This window comes from Oryx dammah, unplaced genomic scaffold (assembly GCF_014754425.2).
Source record: "Oryx dammah isolate SB20612 unplaced genomic scaffold, SCBI_Odam_1.1 HiC_scaffold_12, whole genome shotgun sequence".
Classification (NCBI taxonomy): domain Eukaryota; kingdom Metazoa; phylum Chordata; class Mammalia; order Artiodactyla; family Bovidae; genus Oryx; species Oryx dammah.
In genome coordinates, this window is record NW_024070196.1 from 51,404,468 (window position 1) to 51,425,921 (window position 21,454).

General features: G+C 39.9%; 1 protein-coding gene across 2 annotated transcripts; it reads right to left on the reverse strand.

The window, feature by feature from the left end:
• Positions 1-241: 241 nt before the first annotated feature.
• On the reverse strand, positions 242-21,424 carry GTF2H3 (general transcription factor IIH subunit 3). 2 transcript variants are annotated; one of them, XM_040250724.1, is made up of 13 exons: positions 21,326-21,424; positions 17,720-17,799; positions 13,573-13,679; positions 12,975-13,141; positions 9,795-9,857; positions 8,532-8,561; positions 8,328-8,356; positions 5,911-5,985; positions 4,704-4,757; positions 2,718-2,786; positions 2,189-2,324; positions 1,871-1,907; positions 242-1,778 (listed from the first exon to the last, which is right to left on the reverse strand). In XM_040250724.1, the coding sequence occupies exons 1-13, from the start codon at positions 21,336-21,338 to the stop codon at positions 1,709-1,711; spliced, it is 930 nt and encodes a 309-aa protein (XP_040106658.1). In that variant the 5' UTR covers positions 21,339-21,424; the 3' UTR covers positions 242-1,708. The 2 variants fall into 2 exon arrangements, with proteins under 2 accessions (XP_040106658.1, XP_040106659.1); XM_040250725.1 differs by lacking the exon at positions 17,720-17,799 and having other exon boundaries at positions 21,326-21,397.
• Positions 21,425-21,454: the final 30 nt, after the last annotated feature.

Consider the following 21,454-nt stretch of genomic DNA (forward strand, 5'->3'; position numbering starts at 1 on the left):
CACGGGCAGAAGCCATGTACAGTGCGTAAAAAATCTTCTATTAAAAACTTCATACCAGTCTATAGTTGTACAGTATTTGTAACAATATTTTTGTGTATAGTTTTAGCAAGATTGAAATTAAAGTTCTTCAGGGTTGAATAAAAAATTGACATGTGAACAAATCCAGTTAAAAAGTACATAGTTGAAGATGAATGAGCATGAAATAAACAACCAGTAAGAAGAAATAACTTGGGGAAATATGAAAATTTTAATTATTTTATTATAAAGATTTATACAAAATAAACCGTAAACACAACAGCTAAAATTTAAACAGAATTAAGCCAGTTCATAAAACGTTTCAAATGAAAAAGTAGTAACAAAAACCTTATAAGCTTGTTTGAATTTAGTCATCTTTAGATATATGATGCTTTATTTCCTAGACTTAAAAATAGTGATCTCCATTACACTTAGTCTGTGAAACATTAAATATTATTTTAAAAAGACATTCTTAAACTCAGAGATTAACAAATACTTGGAAAGTGACCACCAAAATCTTTGTGTATCTGTTAACAAAATCGTAAATCCAGAATATAAAACCTACCTGAAATAATCTAACCAAATACCAAATTATTTAAATATTTGAGATAATTTTTGAGATGGTATCAAAAGAAAATTAAAATCTTATTTATATATAATGTTGTATATACATAGAGGTTTCTGTCAGTATATTTTCTAAAAATAAATCAAACTGGCCACCATTCTTGAAAACCCTTCCTACACTATGCTGGAATTTATAAGGACTTTTAGTAACTTCCAGGTTACCTAGAAAAATAAGTTGTTTACTGTTGAAATTACAAATAATTTTTCTTTTGAATTGATACAAGTTTTCAGTATTAAGCCCAAAGTTTCCAGAGAACCATTCTCCAGTATTAATGCTTTTCCCCTCCTCTAAAAAGGAATGAATTCTATGTGGGGCAACACTTAGCTTGAAAGAATCCATTCTCCCGAAGAAACTCCCCTTGTGAACCCAGACTTTGGCTTTCACAAATAAGCTGTTCACACAACTGTTTTTGAAAAAACAGTTCCTTCCTGACTACTGTACTCACTTTCCACACTCGTTTAAAATCAGATTTTGGAGATACTCAGTGACAAACTCTCATTTAGGTAACTGTCCAAACATGTACTGTCAGACAAAAGAATAAATACCTGATCATAAATGGAGCTAAATCTCAATTGAGAAAATAAAGATTTTATTTACATGAATACTGTTGAAGCTAAGTGTTGACTCAAGTAAGATGTTCTATCTTGATTAATGCCATTACTCCATAAATAGTCACTTTTTTCCAGAACTGGGTCCAAATTTCATGTTGTACATTTCATAGTAAGGACCCAGACTTGGGTAGGTTCTGATACCTTCCATCAGTCAGGACAGACTGTCTTTGACAAATGATCATCTCATTAAAAAAAAAAGTCTCAAATTTGTGCTTTCTTCCCCCATCTCTGGACAAAAACCAGCCAGAAAAGACTTTAGGGTATATTGCATAGAATGACTCCCTCAAATAAATCAGCCCCCCAGAAGCACAGGATAAGGATGATGTTTCACAATATTTCCTGTAAGAAAGCTCATTATCTTACATACATCTCTCTTTTTTTCAGAGCCTCCCTAACAAAGATTCTGCCATATAATTTCTATAACCAGCTCTAAGTGATAGGGAAATGATTTTTATTCTCATGAGGACATTTTCAGTTTCTTTTTCTTGGCCTTCAGTACAGGAGGCAGAGAAATCTTAAAAGCTGTCCTGAAATAATACACAGAAAAAAATAAAACACTTTTTAGTGCTCTAGATCTCTGGTAAGTGGAAGCCAGCCACACAACCCCAAAGATACTTACTCGCATGTGGTACAGATTGGGCTGAAATTGCAGAATACTGTACATTGAAACAAACAAAAAAAAACACCAGGATGATTTAGAAGCAACACAGTTGGAAGATATCTTCTGCACACTCCCCTCCAACACAGAAAAACTGAGGATGGACTCAGTCCTCAGTAAGGACTTCCCTGGTGGTCTAACAGTTAAGACTCTACTTCCACTGCAGGGGGCGTGTATTCAATCGCTGGTCAGTTAGCTAAGGTTCCACATGCCACACAGTGCTCCCTGGCCCCCACCAAAAAAAGACGTTAAAAAGAAAAACTCAGTACACGAACTTACTTGACAAGCACACAGAACAGACGTAGCCGATTTCAATGAGATTTCGATGACAGAAGCAAGCAGCCCGGTAGTCAACATGAACTGGGGGTGGGAGGATTAACTGAGACCTCTGATCTTGATCAGGAAGAAAAACCCACTATATGAAATAAACAAATACACAAAAAATGACCACAAAATTTTTATTTAAAACACAGGGGAAAACAACCAGAAGCCAAGATATAGATATTAGACATCAGCCAGTAAACACAGAATACTAAACTGGATTTCCCTTGAATGTCTGTTGAGAAATGTCTATTTTTCATTCCACAATTACTGAACACCTCCACACACAGGCACTGTGCTGTAAACAGTCATATAACATTCTGCATAGAGCTTACAGGGTCCAAAGACTACCTGAAGCTGGAATTCCCTAGGTCACCCCTCTTTCTTCCAGTTACTAGGCATCAGCCATCTTGTTCCCATTCATTCCCCAGAAAACAAGGGTCTCTCTTGACTCAAGGCATTAGGTTCACTGTTGACTTTTCCTTACCAGGAGATACTGCAGAAGGGAAGGCATCTGGGGCACCTTCAAGTACAGTCCCCCTGTGATGTCACAAGCCTGTAAGACACACAAAGGACTCACTGCCATGTAGGCACTAGCTTTTACAGACAGAGGTCATTCTCACCACCAACTCTTCAGGTCTACGACACAGCAAATTAAAAGGGTGTCTCTTCCCAGAGTGAGGGAGGACTCAAAACTTGCAGCCACCTCTCCAGATGTTCAAACAGCTTGTGTCTTCTCCTTGGTCCACGCCCTTTCACCCTCTGAAGCCTGCAGTTATAAGACACTACAAGTCCTTTTTCCTGTTTGTTTGCTGGTGGTAAATTTTTATTCTTGCCATGTTTATTCACTCTCATTATATTTTCCAGTTAACAGTTTGAGATGTAATTCACACACTATAAAACCTATCCTTTTAACGTGTATGATTTACTAATTTTTAGAATATTCACAGTTGTGCAACTGTCCCTGCTATCTGGTTGCAGAACATCTTATCACCCTACATCCCCATTAACAGTCACTCCTTTCCCCTAGCAACCGCCAATCTGCTTTCCGTCTCCATGGACTTGCCTATTCTGGACACTCTGTATCAACAGAATCAGACAAGCTATGTCCTTCTATGACTGGCTTCTTTCACTTAGGATAAAGTTTTCAAGGTACATTCATATTGTAGTCTTGTAGCATGTATCAGTACTTCAATTCCTGTTTATGACCGAATAATATTCCACCACATGGACAGACCACAGTTTGTTTATCCATTCATCCACTGATAGGCATTTGAGTTGTTTGCACTTCCGGGTTATCACGAATAGCACAACTGCGAATATTCATGGACAGTATTTTGTGTGGACATGTTTTCATTGAATAAATATTTAAGAATGGAATTGCAGACTCAACTGGTAATTCTATGTTTAACTTTCTGAGGGAGTTTCAGATCGTTTTCCAAAGAGGCTGTACCACTTCACATTCCAATAAACACCATGCATCTACCATCAAGCTTAAGAAACAGGACAATCCTGGAGCTTTTGAGGCTGGTGTACTTTCTGGTTGTACCCTTCTTCCCCAGTCAATCCCCAGCAGTAACCCAAACTCAAAGGTTTCTGTAATTTTATGCTTGTAACTGATCTTTTAGGAAATAATGTTCCTTGTGATCAAAAAACATTTATCAAAAGTTTAGTATTGTCTTCAGTCTTATTTCCAGTTTTCTGGTTTTCCTTTTCTTTTTTAGTTAAAGTAAAACTCATTTTCATGTTTTGATTAAAAGTAACATCTAACAGTGCTGTCCAAGAGAAACATAATATAACAACATACATAATTTTTAATTTTTTAGCCACATAAAACAGAACAATGAAGAGATAAAGTTTTAGTAGCATCTTTTATATAACTCAATATAGTCAAAGCATTATCATTTTAACATGTAACCAGTATAAGAATCATTAATGAGATATTATACATTGGTTTTCATCCTAAGTCTTTGAAATTCAGTCTGTATACTCACATACTTCTCAATTCAGATCAGACTCTTTTCAAGAGCTCAACAGTCATATGGCTACCATTAAGGACAGCACAGATCTGGATCCTATTTTTATAAAATTCTCTGCTTAGTGATCTACTCTTCCATCTGTATGTATAGAGCGATCATGCTGGTCACCTAACATTAACAATAACCTCGGGATGAAAGGATTTGAACAGATTTTTCTTTCTTTTTTTTTACTCTTTTTAAAAATACTTTTCTGTGCTGCTTGAAGTCATTCTAATGAGTGAATTATCATACTTTTACAAAGTCAATCAAATCATTATGTAGAATATAAATAAGAATTTCAAAGGAACCAGAGAGACGCTGGTGCTCTAATCTAAAGCATCATAAGGGATAATCCCTAAAGCTGTGTGAAGACTGGTGGGTGAGAGGCATTTACCACAGGTAACAGAACTCATCATGCTTTCAGAACCACCACCAAGCATTCATTTAAAATATACCTGTTGGAGGAGTCCTGAATCGGAGTCTAACACGCAGGCATCGATCAAAATATTCTGAAATGGACATTTCAAAAAATATTAACAGGAATAGGCAAGACTACCTTATAGTGAGAACCTACTATATGCCAGACTCTATTCTTAAAACGACTCATTTAATATGCATGGTCACACTGCAAGTAGATATCTGATGTGCATTTTATACTGAAACACCCAGGCCTTGGCTGGGTGGTGGTCACAGAGCCAAGGGCAAACAATGCTGTCACCCCCAACCTGCCTGTCCCCGAAGTCCATGGCCTTTTCACTATATCATGCTGCCACTCCAAGACAGAAAACTTTACAGGTGACTATAGCAGCATTTTAGGTTAAAATGGAAGTTTTTTTTTTTTTTTTTTTAAGTTTTTTGGCCATACCACCACAGCACGCAGGATCTTAGTCTCATGACCAAGTATCAAACCTATATCCCATGTCATAGAAGCATGGAGCCCTAACCACTGGACCACCAGGGATATCCCAAAACTGAAGTATTGTTTTTTTTTTTTAACTGAAGTTTTAAGAAAGTTTTTTTTTCAACATGTCAAAGAAGAAAATGTATTAATGATAACTCATCTGAACACTTGAGTTATTTACAAAGTAAAAATAGCAAATATTTATTGTTGTTGTTTAGTTGCTAAGTTGTGTCCAACTCTTTTGCGACCCCATGGACTGTAGCCCACCAGGTTTCTCTGTCTGTAGGATTTCCCAGGCAAGAATACTGGAGTGGGTTGCCATTTCCTTCTCCTGGGGATCTTCCTAACCCAGGTATTGAACCCGCATCTCTGCATTGGCAGGAGGGTTCTTTACCACTGAGCTACCTAAAACCTCCCTAAAGCAGAAAGACAAAAGAAATTGAAGCCACACATGCAGCAAACTGTTATAAAACTCAGGATTCTTAGCCTGAAGTCTAAGGATGGGCTAAAGAGAGTTGTAACTATACATGTAGTTATAAACAAAAGTGAGTTTGAGTGCATATTCTTCTGGGGATCCACTAAATTCTCAAGGGCGCAGGACTCAAAATAGAAAAATGACTAGTACAAAACATGGATTCCAGATTCCCAATCCCTTAGTAAGTATTCAGTCAGACTATTTCTTTAAGCAGGCCATTCAAACAGTAAAATTAACTCCTTCATTATGAAAGCAATATTCTTTAAAAAGAAGGCTCTCGAGTCACCTGCTTCTGTGCTGCAAAGATGACATTCATGAAGTTCATATACTGCAATGCACTGTCTTCTGCAGCCTTAATCACCTAAAAATCATATGCGTGTTAATACCTTTCAGCCACATTCTAGTACTCTTACTCAAATGTCAACACAGTATACAACAAACTACAGTCAGTATCATCTTTCTAATTTATCTTTGTAGTTATTAAAAATCTCCCCCAAATCCTATCATTCAAGAGATAATCCTTGTTAATGGTTTCTAAAGAGCATCTATGTGGACATGTATATACACTCACATCCAACAGACACAGACACACACACACCCAGGATGATACCCTAGTATTCTGCAACCTGGTTTTGCAGTCCCCAATATCTGGGGGAAACAACCTTATGTCAATAAATATGAGTGTATATCATCCTTCATGCTGAGTTCCTAGGTTTTGACTACTTAACCAATTACCTACATAAGACATTTAAGCAGTTTCCACATCTCAGTTTTTTTTTCAAACCTCAATTTTAGACAATGCTCTGATGAATACGCCCATCTACCCTTTGCACAACTGACTGGCTCCTAAGATAACCAGTGGGATTACTAAAGTGTCTGCACATTTCATTTGGATACATATTACTGACCTGCCTTCCAGAAAAGCTGTACTAATTTATCCTCTCATGGGCGAGGCAAGTAGGGCTACCATGTTTCCAAATGCTACCTGGTCCTTTGCATTTCCTCTTCTGCAGACTGCTCATGTTTCCCACCTGTTCCTTTGGAGTCAGTCCTGACTTTTAAAAATTAATTTACAAAAGCTCTTTTTTACTTTAGAAATATTACATTAATCCTGTCATGTAGTTATGTTGAAAACACATTTTCCTAATAGATTTTTTCTTTTCCGATCCTTGCTTTGGGGGTTTTATTTTTTTGAGGTCTTAAGCTTCCTTTTAAAGTTTTACATCATGCTTAGCAAGATACTCACCAACTGAAGATGATAAACACATTATTTCCTTCCAGCACTTTTATGACTCGAATTTTTACACTGACATGTTTGATCATTACTAGAATGTGCTTAGGGGTAAGCAGTGAGATCTAGCTTTGTGTTCCTCCTGATGGCCAACCAACTGGCCCAGTATCTTTTACTGAATAATCCATTTCCTTCCCACACATCTGAAGTGTTTCATTTATCTTGTGTCAAACCCCACTATGTACCCCTTATCTGTTTGCGTACTACTGTACCAGAACCACACTGTTACTGTAGCTTTATAATGTGTCTGAATGCCTAAAGGAGTGTGAATAAAGAAGAACAAAGAGCACTGCTCCCCACCCAGTTCTCCAAGGGTTAAATGGGAACCCACTGCAGCTGCCCACCGACCGTGCACCCTGAAAGGAGTCCAGGATGAAAGGCAGGATGAGGCACTCAGTGCTCTGGATAAACAGGCCCTTAGACAGTCAGATGGGTATCTCAGGAAGAATTTCAACAACCCTAGATTCTTGCCTCTTTGTAGGCAAGAACTGAAAAAATAGAAAAGCAATAAAATCACTAACTTGAGATATCTGTTCTTTGTGATTAGCAGTCATCTTTTACCAAGAGGTATGCTTAACTGTGTGAATTTCCTAGCCAAAAAAAAAACACCACAAAAACTGGTCTCTCCTCTACCTCTTTGGGACAGTTTCTTGACAGCTGAGTGGCTGTCTCCTGAGCTATAATGCTCAGTAAAACCCTGAATAAAACTTAAATTCACAACAGTAATATTGTGTGTTTTTCTTTAACTCAACTGGAGCAAGTGCCTGCTTACTATTCTCTTTCAGAAAGCTCCTGGCTATTCCCTGAGATTTATTCTTTTAGGTAAACTCTTGACTTTTTTAAATCCCCCCACTCTGCCAGGAAAAAAAAAATCTGATTAATATTCTGAGATTGCACTGAACTTACAGTTTAATCTTGGACAAACTGACATTCAAGAATAAAATATGGCTCTCCACAAACTAGGGGTTACCAGTGGGGAAGAGGGAAGAGGAGACGGGCAACACAGTGGTAGAGATTTAAGAGGTATAAACTATTACAGACAAAAAAAGCTACAAGGATATATTACACAACATGGGATATATAGTCAATATTTTTATAACTATAAATGGAATATAAACTGCAAATCACTACATTATATACCTGTAACTATATAATATTCTAGATCAACTATACATCAATAAAAATAACTGAAAACATTAAAAAAGAAAAAAATATGGTTCTTTTTATTCAATACTTTTATGTCTCTAAGAATTTCAGTTTTTCATCATAATCAACTTTACACATTACTTGTTAATTAACTCTGGAATCTTAATATTTATTGCTTCTATTATAAATGGGTCTTATTTCTCAGTCTGTTTTCTAACTGGCTCTGGCTAGTATAAAAGTATAGTACAGATTTCTTTTAATCTTACCAATATCCTTGATTTCATTTCCTGATTATCTATAAAGAGATAAAAACAGATTACAACTGAATCTCACTGAACATATTATATATAAAGTTTTCTCACCAATTTTAAAACAGTCCCTCAAAGTTACAGTAGTAAAATAAGAATTACAGTCTCAAAAAAAAAAAAAAAAAAAGAATTACAGTCTCATAGAAGATTGCAGGCTCTCACCTTTAACTTCCTTGTTCATTCTATGAATGTCTTATTTTCTTAGAATTAAGGAATTTTAAAACATTGTTTCATAAATAATAACAGTAAACAGAACAAATAAATTCAAATCATAGTTAAATAAATTCAGCATCCACCTACCTGAAAAAAAGGAAAAGCTCCATGACCCACAATAAACACACAAAAGAGATTGGGAGCTTCCAATTACTGACTTTGCGATCAAGTGGGTTTTGCAACCTGACCAAAACATGATTATTCTCCAAGAAAATTAAAATTAATAGATTTGCTTGTTCTATGGCTATCTATCATGTCCTAGATTTGAATACTGGCACAAGTAAATCAATGCGCCAACCAAATGAGATGACAAATTTGTAAACCATACACAGACAATCAGACACCCCCAGTCACAGTCTGGGAACGGAGGGATCACTCGATACTGTCCAAAACAAATTAAATTACATAAGACTGAAAAAAATGTCACACAAACAGATTATCAACATGCTTATAAAGGTGGGCAAAATAACTAATTCTCCTGGGGAGAACCAGCTGCTCATCTAATAAGCCCCAGGGTCAGTAAAAGGCTTTTAAAATCAAACACATGAGAGAAGGAAAAAAAAGTTTTAATCTGGCTAATAATAAACAGAGAAACATCCTAAAAAATAATTCATTGTGAGGTCTTAAGACATACTGGAGAAAGTAGAGTTTTCTCATTCTTACAGCTTCTCCTAAAAACATGTTAAAGCATTTTTATTATCTTCCGCTTTAGAATATGCATGCCTTCTAGTAATGTGGGCATCCATGGTTCTAAGAAATATCACAAGTTAAGGTATCTTTATTAAAGGAAAACACAAAACAAACTTCTGAATGATTAAAACACCAAGGATACAGCAGGGGTTCCCTGGTGGTCCAGTGGTTAAGAATCCACCTTGCAATGCAAGGGACACTGGTTCGATCCCCGGTCTGAGAAGATCCCACATGCTGCGAGGCAACTGAGCCCGTGTGCCACAACTAATGAGCCTATACTCTGGAGCCCTTGAGCTGAGACTACTGAGCCCACGTGCTGCAACCAGTGAAGCCTGTGTGCCCTAGAGCCCGAGCTCCACAACGAGAGAAGCCACGGCAATGAGAAGCCAGAGCACCGAAGTAGACAGTGGCCCCCACTCGCCACAGCTAGATAAAGCCCCCAGGCAGCAACAAAGACCCAGCACAACCAAAGATAAAATAAAAAAATACATATTAAAAAAGAAAAATAAAAACCAAGGATACAGCAAAGAGCTTTGGCAAGGGATCCTGCCAGCAGAGTCTCTGTGTGTTGACCCTCTATGTCACCTGTAAATAACAAAAAGCATTAAAAAGAGAATATTTATGTACTTTCTTGAACCAAAATCATTTTTAAACCAAAACATTCATATTCATGAAGGAAATCAGATAACATTTTCAAAACTGGGTTTATAAACACAGATAAGCAATTGTTAAACATTTTCTCAATTTAAAATACCCTGGTGGTTGGGGGCTGAATGGGGAGGAATGAGAGGTGGTTGTTTAATGAGTATAAATTTTAAGTTTGGGATGATGAAAAAGTTCTTGAAATGGATAGTTTTGATGTTTGCCCAACAGTGTGAATGTACTTAATGCTACTGACGTGTAGCATGGTTAAAATGGTAAATTTTGTTATAAAAATAAATACTAAAAAGTATCCTAGTGTTACTGGGGAAGGTTCTGGTTTCTCAATGATCTGAGTAGTACAAAAGTCTGTGTGTAACCAAGGGCAGCCTGCACAGAGGTCCCTGGCTAGGCTCTGAGCCTTTCCTATCACCTCTTCCTTCCCACTGCCCTGGGAAAGCTGGACCAGTGAAAAGAGGACTGGAGAAATTGCCCTGGCTGTGGGAAGTAAGGACAAAGTTCACAGCTTATCTGGAGACTTGAGTAAAAAAAAACAACAAAAAAAATCACTCATAAAAATCGAAATTCTAACCATCCAGTTCAACAAGGTGGGAGTCCAGATTAACACCCTGTAGGAACAGGGCTTGAAACTGGTCCAGGAGTGCTGATGCCCCACGAGGAGGTCAGACCGGGAAAGGGCTGGACCACTGTACTGAGAAGTTGGGCCTTTACGCTGGAGGCCAGTGGTTTCCAAAATCGGATTCTAGAACCCGCTGGAGGAACAGCACCTGGAAACTCAAGAAAAATACAAATTCTTGGGTCCTCCTTGGTGCGGTGCTGTGCTATGCTCAGTCGCGTCTGACCCTTTGAGACCCTATGCAGTGTAGCCCAACGGGCTCCTCTACCACGGAAGTCTTCAGGCAAGAAGACTGGAGTGAGTTGCCATTTCATACTTCAGGGGACCTTCCCGACCCAGGGATCGAACCTGGGTCTCAGTCTCCTGCATTGGCAGACAGTTTCTTTACCGTGTGAGCCACCATCCAAAGCACTGGACCCTCCCTAGACCCACTGAATTGGAAACGATGAAGTGGGGTCCAGTATTTCATGTTATTGGGGTGTAACTTACAGATCTCAAAATTCACTCTTTTTAAGTGCACAAGTCACTGATTTCCAGTAAATCTGTAGAGTTGAAATCATCACCAGGATCCAACTGTAGAACATTTCCGTCACTCCAAAAGATCACTTAGGCCCATTCCCCGTCCGTTCCTGCTCCCCCTCAGTCCCAAGAGAAATCACTGATCCACAGTCTCTAGAGTTGCCTTTTCCCTACCAGTGATTTGGACAAAGGAGACAGTTTAAAACCACTGCCTGCAGGCAATAGGGAATTAGCAAAAGTCTTTGAGGCAGGGAATACTAATTCTGATTTTTAGAATGATAACTCTAGAGGGCTGAGCGGAAGGACTTGAATGGGGTAAGAAGGAGAAAGAAGCTGTTATAATGATCCAACCGGGGCAACTGTGCCCCAAGAGGGTCATTTGGTTTGTACCCGCAAGTGTGCTCAGTCACGCCCAACTCTTTGTGACCCCATGGACCACAGCCCACCGGCTCCTCTGTCCATGGGATCTCCCAGGCAAGAATACTGGAGTGGGTTGCCATCTCCTTCTCCAGGGGATCTTCCTGACCCAGGTTTCGAACCCGTGTCTCTTTCGTCTCTTGCATTACAAGGCAGATTCTTTAACAACTGTGCCACCTGGGAAGCCCCAGCTGGGAGATATTTTAGCATCCAATTGGTTGAGGCCAGGGATGCTGCTAAGTAAGTGTCCTCCAAAGGGCTTCCCTGGTGGCTAAGATGGCAAAGAATTCACCTGCAATGCAGAAGACCTGTGTTCAATCCCTGGTTGGGAAATTCCCCTGGAGAAGGGAATGGCAATCTGCTTCAGTATTCTTGTTTGGAGAATTCCATGAACAAGAGGAGCCTGGGGGCTACAGTCGATGGAGGCGCGAAGAGTGGGACATGACTGAGCAACTAACTCTTATCCTCCAAAGCACAGGAAACACCCCACAACAAAGAATTCCCCCACCCAAGATGTCAGCAGTCCCAAGGTTGAGCTATATGGCAGGTAATAAGGGGTCAGACTTTGGAGGTACTTCTGAGACTAAAGTAATAGGATTTTATAGATGATTAGATGTTGGTTTAGAAGGAAGCCGTCAAAATGAAAGCTTTTGGAAAAGCAGGTGGATGGAGGTGACAAAAATGAAGTGGTGGTGTAATTGAGGGGAAAGAAAATGAAACTAGTCTCGGGCTTATTAATGAGGCTGAGGGACACTTCAGTGGGGACATCCGCAGTGTGAAAGAAAGGAAGGATTAGAGACAAAGACTGGGAAGTGTTCATACACAAATGACAATGGGGAGGTTGGACGAGAACATACAGAGGAAGAAAAACACAGTGTGGAATTTAAAAAAAAAAGAAGCTTTTAAAGAAATAAAATGATAGACTTCCCTGCTAGGAATCTGCCTGCCAGTGCAGGGGACACTGGTTCAATCTCTGGTCTGGGAAGATTCCACATGCCTCAGGGCAACTAAGCCACAAGTACTGAACCCCACGGGCCCTAGACCCTGTGTTCCGCAACAAGAGAAGCCACTACAATGAGAAGCCTGCTCAATGCAACTAGACAAAGGCCTGAGTGCAGTGACAAAGACCCAGCACGGCTGAAAATAAATGAACAAAATCAATATTTTTAAAAAGTGAAGAAACAAGATGAAGGGAAAGTCAAAAATGGAAGAAAGAATGGTCTGAGAAAGAGGAAAAATGGGTCAAAACAGGCTATCCTCAGATACTAGAGTGTTTCAAGTGGAAGCCGGTGACCAGTGTCCATGCTGCAGAGGTCAGGCAAGCATCACACAGGCTTTTGTGGGCATGATTTTAAAAAAGAGAGAGAGAAAAAAATAAGTAAATAATATCAAGAATCTCAAACTTTTGGACTCAAAACCTCACGGACTTCCACATTCAACTCCATCTGCAAATAGCAATAATGGGAGGAAGAAAAGCTGAAAGCAATTACTTTTGGTCATTAGATCTTTGATCTCTTCAGCGATAACTTCATTTGCTGCTGTCAACAGCTCGTATTTTCCATCTTTACTTCCTGAGGGAGTAAATTCAGAAGAAGAGTTTCCTGGGTCTCCAAAGAAGTCTCCAAGTCTGCCGTTCTTTCCAGGGTATAAGAATCGACTGAAATAGAAAAACAGACAAAAAACCCCCGAGTTATACCGGGCCTCAGTGCCCTCACTAAACATCAAAATAAAATTCAGCAGAGATAACAAAGACCACACCAATTCCAGAATCTCAAGAGTCCATCATAAACTTCAGTTTTACAAAATGTATGAAACAGGCAAATTGGCAAACATGAGTCTACCACCATGGGATGTTTTGATGATTCCACTGTTTTCTTAAAAAATGAGAGAAATAAAGAAGGTACTCAGTTACAGCCTCTTGAAACGCTTTCCGGTGGTTCTCACTCTTCAGATGACAACTGAAGAGAATTCCTACCAAATTCTAATTTACTACCAGTTTACTATTTGCGGTATGTTTATCTACCCCAGTAATATCTCCTCTCAGGGTCCTTAAGCACTGAGCAGGAAGAGTAATCACAATGGTCATACCTTTCCTGAATGTGACTTGCTATCACTGCGAGTTTGTTGGAACGATTCATGAACAAATGAGAATTTCCCAGCACCATCACGGCATCAATGCATTTTGACAGAGTAAACTGTTGAAACAGAGAAGACAAAAGAATCTAAGCCAGCTACCCAAAATCACTATGTCAGATAATTATTCACACTGAAAAGCTGCTCTGGAGTTCCCTTCTCCAAGGTCATAAGCAAAAACATTGGAAGGGTATAATTTTCTGATTTTGAACAGCACAGACTTGCCCATTTCTGACTTGCTTAGAAAAACAACACATGGCAGGTCAGGTCTCATGGAAGAAAGCAAAAGGAAGGAAGAGCTACTATTGGGAGATGGGATGGAACTGGGGTAGCGGGAGGAGATATGGTCATTTTTTATAAACATGATGATTGATTTGTGCTCCAGTTGACCTAGATAAAATTTAGTCAGTAGAATCAATCTTTACTAATGCTAGTTATCAAGAATCGTCCTTCCTTTCTCCTCCCATACAGAACTGTCTACCAGGTACAATTTCATCCTCCCCAATAATCAAAACTGTCCAATTTGAAACAGAAACTCAAGAAAGACTAAAATTCCAACTGAGACAAGAAATCACATGCAAAGACATTCGTTTTCACTGTTATTGTTCCAGTTGTTATACTGTTAATCAATACAACTTATTTGTTCATAAATAAATGTATTCATAGCAAAAATATGGATCATCAAATCTGAAAAAGAAACTATAGTTTTCTAATTTTACTTATGAGACCACTTCCTCATCAGTACAATATTCCACAAATGTTTTTTGTATAACACTCAGGGAATAGTAAACATGTCACATCTTCTGTGATAAAATTACTAGCAAACTATTGCTACACATAGAATAGATAATACATATTGATTAAATGGGTAATTGTAAAGTCTTTCAATTAATTCATTCACTAAATATGCTGAGAACCTATTATGTGCCATGTGAAGACCCTTTTTTTTCATGGAATTTACATTCTGACAAGTATTAATATTACTAAAGAAAGAAATACTTTAAGCAGAAAACAAAACCGATAAATTTCACTCACTCTATTTCCTAAAATGTAAAACAAACCTATTAAAATTTCTACATACAAAAAAAAAACAACTAAACCAAAGTGAAAGGCAAATTACAAACTGGAAAAAAAACTGCAAGACACGAAAGACAATGAGTTACCCTTTTAATATAAAGAGTGTTCACAAGCCAGTTAAAAAAGAAGGGACACCCAAGGAGGAAAGTGGGAAACTCCCCCAGAGGAAAACACAAAGGAGGAATATAAAGGGCCATTAGATATACTAAAAGAAGACTGAGAGAGTTTTTGGTGCATCATACTGGCAAAAGATAAAATAAGGAAACAGAGCATCTTGTGTTAGTACCAAAAAAAAAAAAGGAATCCTCATATACCACTGATGAGAGTTCAAAGTAAGACAGTCTTCCTGGAGAGTATGATAACATGTAATGATATGCTGGACCAGCCACACAATGGAATTTTACCCAGCAATAACAAGAAATGAACTACTAATCCATGTAGCAACGTGGACAAATGTCAAAGTAACTATGCTGAGTAAAAACAACAGACCAACAGGCCAAACAAGAAAAAACCCAATAACAAAAAACCAACTATATATACTGTTTGATTCCAGGCATGCTGCTGCTGCTGCTGCTGCTGCTAAGTCACTTCAGTCGCGTCCGACTCTGTGCAACCCCATAGACGGCAGCCTACCAGGCTCCCCCGTCCCTGGGATTCTCCAGGCAAGAACACTGGAGTGGGTTGCCATTTCCTTCTCCAGTGCATGAAAGTGAAAAGTGAAAGTGAAGTCACTCAGTCGTGTCCAACTCTTAGTGACCCCATGGACTGCAGCCCACCAGGCTCCTCCGTCCATGAGATTTTCCAGGCAAGAGTACTGGAGTGGGGTGCCATTACCTTCTCCGTGATTCCAGGTATATACATACCTTAAAAATGGAAATGAATCTATAGTGATATTAGGCAGATAAGTGGCTACCTCCGGGAGGGAACAGGGAGAGATGGGTGAGAGAAATTCAAAGGAATATGAAGAAACTCTGGGAGTGATGGATTTATGCGTTTTTGTTTTGTTTTGTTCTTTTGGATACGCTGATCAGCTTACAGGATCTTAGTTCTCCAAAGGGGACAAAAGCCAGGCCACAGCAGTGAAAGCACTGAGTCCTAACCACTGGACTCTCAGGGAACTCCCATGGATCTGTATTTCATCATTTTGATTGTGGTGATAATTTCATGAATGCATACATACGTGAAGACATAACACTTTCAATATGTGCAGCTCATCACACATCAACTTGGTAAAGTTGTTAACAAGTATATAACTTGTTCTTAATGGTGAGAACATGTCTAATTTAAGAATTTAATTAAGAACAAGTCCAATTTAAGAATTTAAAAATTGGACATAACATTTTTATATGAATTTCATCAAAGAAAATATACAGATAGCTAATAAGCTTAGGAACAAAAGACTCAACATCATTAGTCATTAGGGAAATGCAAATTAAAACCACAATGAGGTACCACCACTTACCCTAGAATGACTATAATCAAAATGACACATGACACTTTCCTGGCGGTCCAGTGGTTAAGAATCCACCTGCCAATGCAGGGGACGTGGGTTCAGTCCCTGGTCCAGGAAGATTCCACATGCCACAGAGCAACTAAGCAATGTGCCACAACTACTGCGCCTGCGGGCTGCAACTACTAAAGCCTGGGCACCCTAACGCTGGCATTCCACAATAAGACAAGCCCACACACTGCAACTAGAGAGGAGGCCCTGCTCACCAAAACCAGAGAAAGCCGCATGCAGCCACAAGGCCCAGCAGAGCCAAAAATAAAAAATAAAAGAAATTAATTAATTTTTTAAAAAAGGATAGGAATTTCCCTAGCAGCCCAGTAAAGACTCCACACTTCCACTGCAGGGGGAATGGGTTTGATCCCTGGCTGGGGAACTGAGATTCCACATGCTCTGCGTCATGGCCAAATAAACAAATTAATTAGATAAATAAAACAGCCTAGTCCCAAGTTCTCTTAAAAAATAATAAAAGAAAAAAGCCACCATCAAAAGCTACATACTATAGGATCTATTTATGGAATGAAATTATAGCCCTGGAGAACATATTATTAGAATAGCACCAGGGACTAGAAAGTTGCAACAACCATAGAGGGAGCACCGGGGAGTGAGCTCCTTGGGACAGAACAGCTCTGTGTCTTGATTGTGGTGGCAGTTACACAACTCGTACATGTGCTAAGACTGCAAGAACTAAACATACACACACAGGTGCACACAAAACTGTTGTTATCTGAATAAGGTCTGGAGATTGTACTGATGTCAGCGTCCTGGTTTCGCTCTTTGTACTGCAGTTACAGAAGATGTTAGTACTAAAAAACAAAACAAAAAAAAAAAAACAAACAAAAAAAGAAGATGTTAGTACTGGGGGAGGCTGGAGACAGAGCACACAGACCTCTCTGTACCAGTCTTTATAATTTCCTGTGATTCCATAACTATTTCAAAATAGAAAGTATTTTTTTTAAAAAGACTATATATTATATGGAATCAATATATGAAATGTCCAGAAAAAGCAACAGAGAGACGGAAACCGGACGAGTGGTTGCCTGCAACTTGGGGGAGGGCTTCCCAGGTGGCTCAGTGGTAAAGAATCCACCTGCCAAAGCAGGAGATGTGGGTTCAATCCCTGGGTCATGAAGCTCCTCTGAAGAAAGAAATGGCAGCCCACCCCAGCATTCCTGCCTGAGAAATCCCACAGACAGAGGAGCCTGGTGGGCTACAGTCCATGGGGTCGTAAAGAGCTGGGCATGACTTAGTGACTAAACAACAACAACAGTGAGAGCGTAGAAGCAGTGACCGACTGCAAACAAGCACGAGGGAACCTTCTGGAAATAGAAGTTTTCTAAAATGGAATTGTGGTAGTGGTGGTTATACAACTTTACTGTGATCTTTACTAAAAAACACTGAATTATACATTATAATGGGTGAATTTTATGGTATGAAATTAGACCTTAATAAAAAAGCAATATACACATATACTCAGTCAAATCAGAACTATCCAAAAGCCTTCCCAAGCAGCCTTACCTGAGACTCCTTTAATGCTTGCTTTCCCCACCAAATAGGGTTGGTATCAACTATGATAACTAGAAGATTCAATTCATCTTCTGCAAATATTAACCAAAAAAAAAAAATTAGCCTCATAAAAGTGAAACAAAGCTAACATTTCCAATTTGTAAATTAAATCCAAAGCAAGCACCACTACATGCCTTTCTATGTATATAAGCTACAATCATGAAAGGAAAACAAGATCAAGTTCTTTTAAAGACTTAAAGCTCTGGAGGCCCTTAGTGAGCTCTTGCTTGCCTTCTGCACATTGACACCTCTCATGCACTGCAATAGCCGCCTCCAGCCTTTTTGGCACCAGGGACAGGTTTCACAGAAGACAATCTTTTCCACAGGTTGTGTGCGTGTGGGGGGTGATGGTTCATTCCAGGATGACTCAAGAGCACTACATTTACTGTTCACTTTATTTCTATTATTGTTACATTAGCTACACCTCAGATCATCAGGCATTAGGTCCCAGAGGTTGGGGACCCCTGCAGTAGACTATGAACACTGTGCAGTGGGACTTTTGTCTCTTCTGTCACTGTTTGTTCTCTGCTCTGAACACAATGCCTAGCATGGGGTGGATGCTCAGTAAACATTTTATGACCCCAAAGATACATGCATCACAGATGTCTGGTCAAGGACAGAGGGCACTGATGGACCAGCACTAAGAATCACTAGCAGAATTTCAGGCATGGGGTAGGGCTGGGTGGAGAGAGATTTAAAGGGAGACGCAAAATCAGTCTGGCTCCAGGTACATCAAATCACCTCCCAGCAAGGCCAATTACAATCAGTAACCAATCTTTAAAAGGTAAAAACAAGAGTGAAAAGTAATGGCTGTGTAAAGACTTTACTGTGAAAAAAATTAAGCTACTCTCTACAAAGTGAAAGACACAACGAAACAGGCTAACACATTAATTAATTCAACAAACACTTACACTGAAGTACCAGTGTTAGGTGTTGGGGATACTGGATCCAAGCCCTCAGGGAGACTATATTCTGAAGTGACAGACATATGAACCAGTAAGCATACACTGTTATGAAAAACCCAGGATGCTCATTTAATAGCAGAAAGCAGCAATGCCTTGCTTACATACCCATATCCTATTTACTCTCCAAGGTCCCAAACCTTGCTACCTCCTTATTCAAAAGTCCTCCCCAGGTCTTCCAACAAGTCCTGGCTCCCCCATCTCAGAAGAGAGGAAATGTCAGCCTTTCTGTGTCAGACCTAGCACATAATCCTATCTTCCTGTCCCATTGCAGACAGCTCAGAAAGGGACTTAATGCTATCTTTCGCTTGTTGTTGTTGAGTCTAAGTTGTGTCCGACTCTTTTGTGTGACCCCCATGGACTGTAAGCTGCTAGGCTCCTCTGTCCATGGGATACTCCAGGCAAGAACACTGGAATGGGTAGCCATTCCCTTCTACAGGGAATCTTCCTGACCCAGAGATTGAACCCATGTCTCCTGCATTGGCAGGCGGGTTCTTTACCAATGAGACACCAGGGAAGCTATCTTTCACCAATTATAAGATGTACTCCCTCCTTTTTTTTTTTTTTTTAACATTTGACAGTTGCTGAACTCAGGAAGATACCTACCATTATGACTGATCACATTTTTTCTCTTAGTGATATATCAAATAAAATACAAGCATATTTCATAATCATATTGTCTTAGATCAGATGAAATATGGTATTCCTATTTTGTAAGAGAAAGTAACTTGCTCTAAGTCACATGGCCTGCTAACAAGTAGCAAAGCTAACACCCAGCTCTGAAGACAAATCTCCTTGACTCTAAAGACCGTGGCTAAAAATGACAGAGATGAACCTATTGCAGGGCAAGAACAGACACAAACATAGAGAAGGGACATGTGGACACAGTTGGGGGGGACGAATTGGGAGATTAGGACTGACATATATGCACTACCATGTGTAAAACACATAGCTAGTGGGAAGCTGATGTATAGCACAGGGAGCTCAGCTCAGTGCTCTGTGATGACCTAGACCGGGGCTGGGGGTGGGAGAGAGGGAGATCCACGAAGGAGGAGATATCTGTATATAGATAGCTGATTCACTTTATGCTGTTGTACAGCAGAAACTAACACAACACTGCAAAGCAATTATACTCCAACAAAAAAAGCTGAAATAAACACTGTGGCTTTTCAATGCCCTATTGCCTCCTTCTGACCACCCACAGTGCTGTCTCTCTTCTGATGACAGTACACACGACCTCATTTTACACTTAGCTGTGCTTCTGATCTCTCTTCCCCACTCAGCCCTCTTAATCGTGGACTTCTTAGAGAATCAGGAATGTTGTGTAAATCACAGAACAAAGTGTTTAGCACAGAAGAGTCACTTAATAACTGTCTCTCCCACAGGCCCTCACTCCTCTGCCCAAAAGCCTTTGGCCTTATATCTCCATCCGGTTCCACTCCCCAATTCTCAGAACCATACATTCCTTGCTACTATCAAGCCTGAGAAAAACAAAGCGTCACCTGTCAGGAGAGGTGTGAATCCATACACACGGAATGTCCCTGTGGATTTCTTTCTTTGGGTCTCTACCTCCTCGTTTGTAGACAGGGGCCATACCAGATCTACCTCCTTCATAGAGTTGTGATATTAAAACAGATAAATGATGCATGGACAATTGTTACTGCCCCTGAAAGGACCTATTTCTATTCTTGCTCTCCACAGTCCATTTCCCACACAGCAGTCAAAGTAATCTTTTAAGATAGTAAATCAGGGAATTCCCTGGCAGCCCATTGGTTAGGATTCAATGCTTCCATTGCAAGAGGCCATGGGCTGGATCCCTGGTCAGGGAACTAAGATCTTGCAAAAAAAAAATAAAAAAAAATAAATCGTAAATCAGTAATACTTTCTTGCTAGGAGCCCTAAAACGGCTTGTATTACACTTAAAATAGAGATCTGGTCCCAGAAGGGACCTGTACCTGGCTAGCTAGCTTTCTGATCTCATCCCTCTATCCCACCCTGCTCCCACCACCCTGGCCTCTTTTTCCTCCCTTTAAGACATCAAGTTTCGTAACTGGTAGTTTAATGTATAAACGAAAGTCTCCACCCTCCTCAACCCGCAGGTGTCCCCTTTCCGTCTTCCCGTTGCAATGTATTGGCTCAATTTGTCACAAGGCCTTCACAGAGCCTTTATAAAGTCACTCAAGTCTTAGTCTGAATATCACTAGTCTTCCCTGGACCCATATCGAAAGCAGCTCCTCCTGGATCATCCCTGAATCGCAATCGACACCACCAACACTTTACACTGTCGTCACAGCTCTTGTCACCCTTCTAAATTATTTTTTACTTATTTGCCTACTGTCTGTCTCGCTCACTAGACTGTACCCTCCGCTAGTCTGTCATGTTCTCTATGTATCTCCCAGGGCATGAAATAAAGCCTGGCACACAAGGGGCTCTCCAAAAGTATTTACTGAATGAATGAACGAATGAATACATTTGCTACTCCTTTAAAGAACAAACAGGATCCACCCAGCCCCCAAAATACAGTCCATTTGGTAGGTCATCGCCGGGCAAAGTCTGCTTAGTCCCGGGGTCCGGCTCCCGCCGGCGCAGCCCTCACCGTCTGAGACCATGGCGACCAGAGTCCCTCGGCGAACAGCCACTTGGAAGCAAGCCGACCTACCGAAGTGTACAAACCCCGACTTCCGGCGCCGCCGAGTGACGTAAGAGACGGCGTGGCTCCGGCCGC